This window comes from Penaeus monodon, chromosome 19, assembly GCF_015228065.2.
Source record: "Penaeus monodon isolate SGIC_2016 chromosome 19, NSTDA_Pmon_1, whole genome shotgun sequence".
NCBI classification, from domain to species: Eukaryota; Metazoa; Arthropoda; class Malacostraca; order Decapoda; family Penaeidae; genus Penaeus; species Penaeus monodon.
In genome coordinates this window covers 31,403,373-31,404,234 of record NC_051404.1, presented here as the reverse complement: position 1 = coordinate 31,404,234, position 862 = coordinate 31,403,373, and the positions used below count along the sequence as shown (strand labels likewise).

Genomic DNA, 862 nt, shown 5'->3' with positions numbered 1-862 from the left:
GAGTGCAGGCCGGGCATCAGTATTAACTTGATGAGGGAAACCGACCTTGATCAGCGTGTGGTCCATCTTGACAGACGCTGGAGGGGGCTCAAGGTGCTCAAAAATCAACTCCTTCAGGTGGACATCATTGATGGAGACGGAGAAGGACCCACCTGTGTCCTTGCTTATCATTTTACAGACGTGTAGCTCTGCAGAAATGCCAACTACCGAAACACGTATGTTGGAATCTTTGACTTTCTGTGAAGATTGCAATAAATTATCGTTACCATGGTCAAGCAGTTATATAGTCACACTGGACATACTGTTACAAAATATGTAAAAATAATGGTACAAAAATAATGAGCCATAATTACATATTCATTATACAATAAATACAGACACTTTTAACATAGTCAAAATTTGTAGTACATCTCTGTTAAATATTACCATAAAATATAGAACCATAATCAAACCAGTAAATTTAGTTAATTGACTTACATCACAGCATCCCTTAGTATAATGTATATATAATGCCCAATTTGCATAATATCTTGTTTCACAGAATGTATTATGTACATGACATGACAAATAACTCAATATAAGAAGTCATGAATTACCAGTATTCATCTGTAAAACCTTGAGCAAGAAAACAAGAACCCTAAACTAAACAAAAAATACAGACATATACTTCCAAGGAAACCAGTAACCTGAACACTCCCTCTCCTACGTTACTTATCTGATAAACACACTTGTGCCATGTTTAACTTTTTTTTATAAAGTGACCACTGTTGGTATAATAGCAGTAACTAAAAGACTTTTGCTTGTTGCAATCTTGCATATGGCATTTGATAATGACATTGTGCATAGATATGAGTTTGTGAAT

The 862-nt window shown here is 35.2% G+C and overlaps 1 protein-coding gene across 1 annotated transcript in view; it reads right to left on the bottom strand.

The window, feature by feature from the left end:
- The window catches only part of LOC119585172 (general transcription factor IIH subunit 2-like), a gene marked incomplete in the record, with an annotated part of 10,181 nt that overhangs the window by 4,467 nt on the left and 4,852 nt on the right, over positions 1–862 (bottom strand). Inside the window, 1 exon segment of the mRNA XM_037933808.1 lies at positions 1–237. Coding sequence (XP_037789736.1) covers positions 1–237 — 237 coding nt within the window.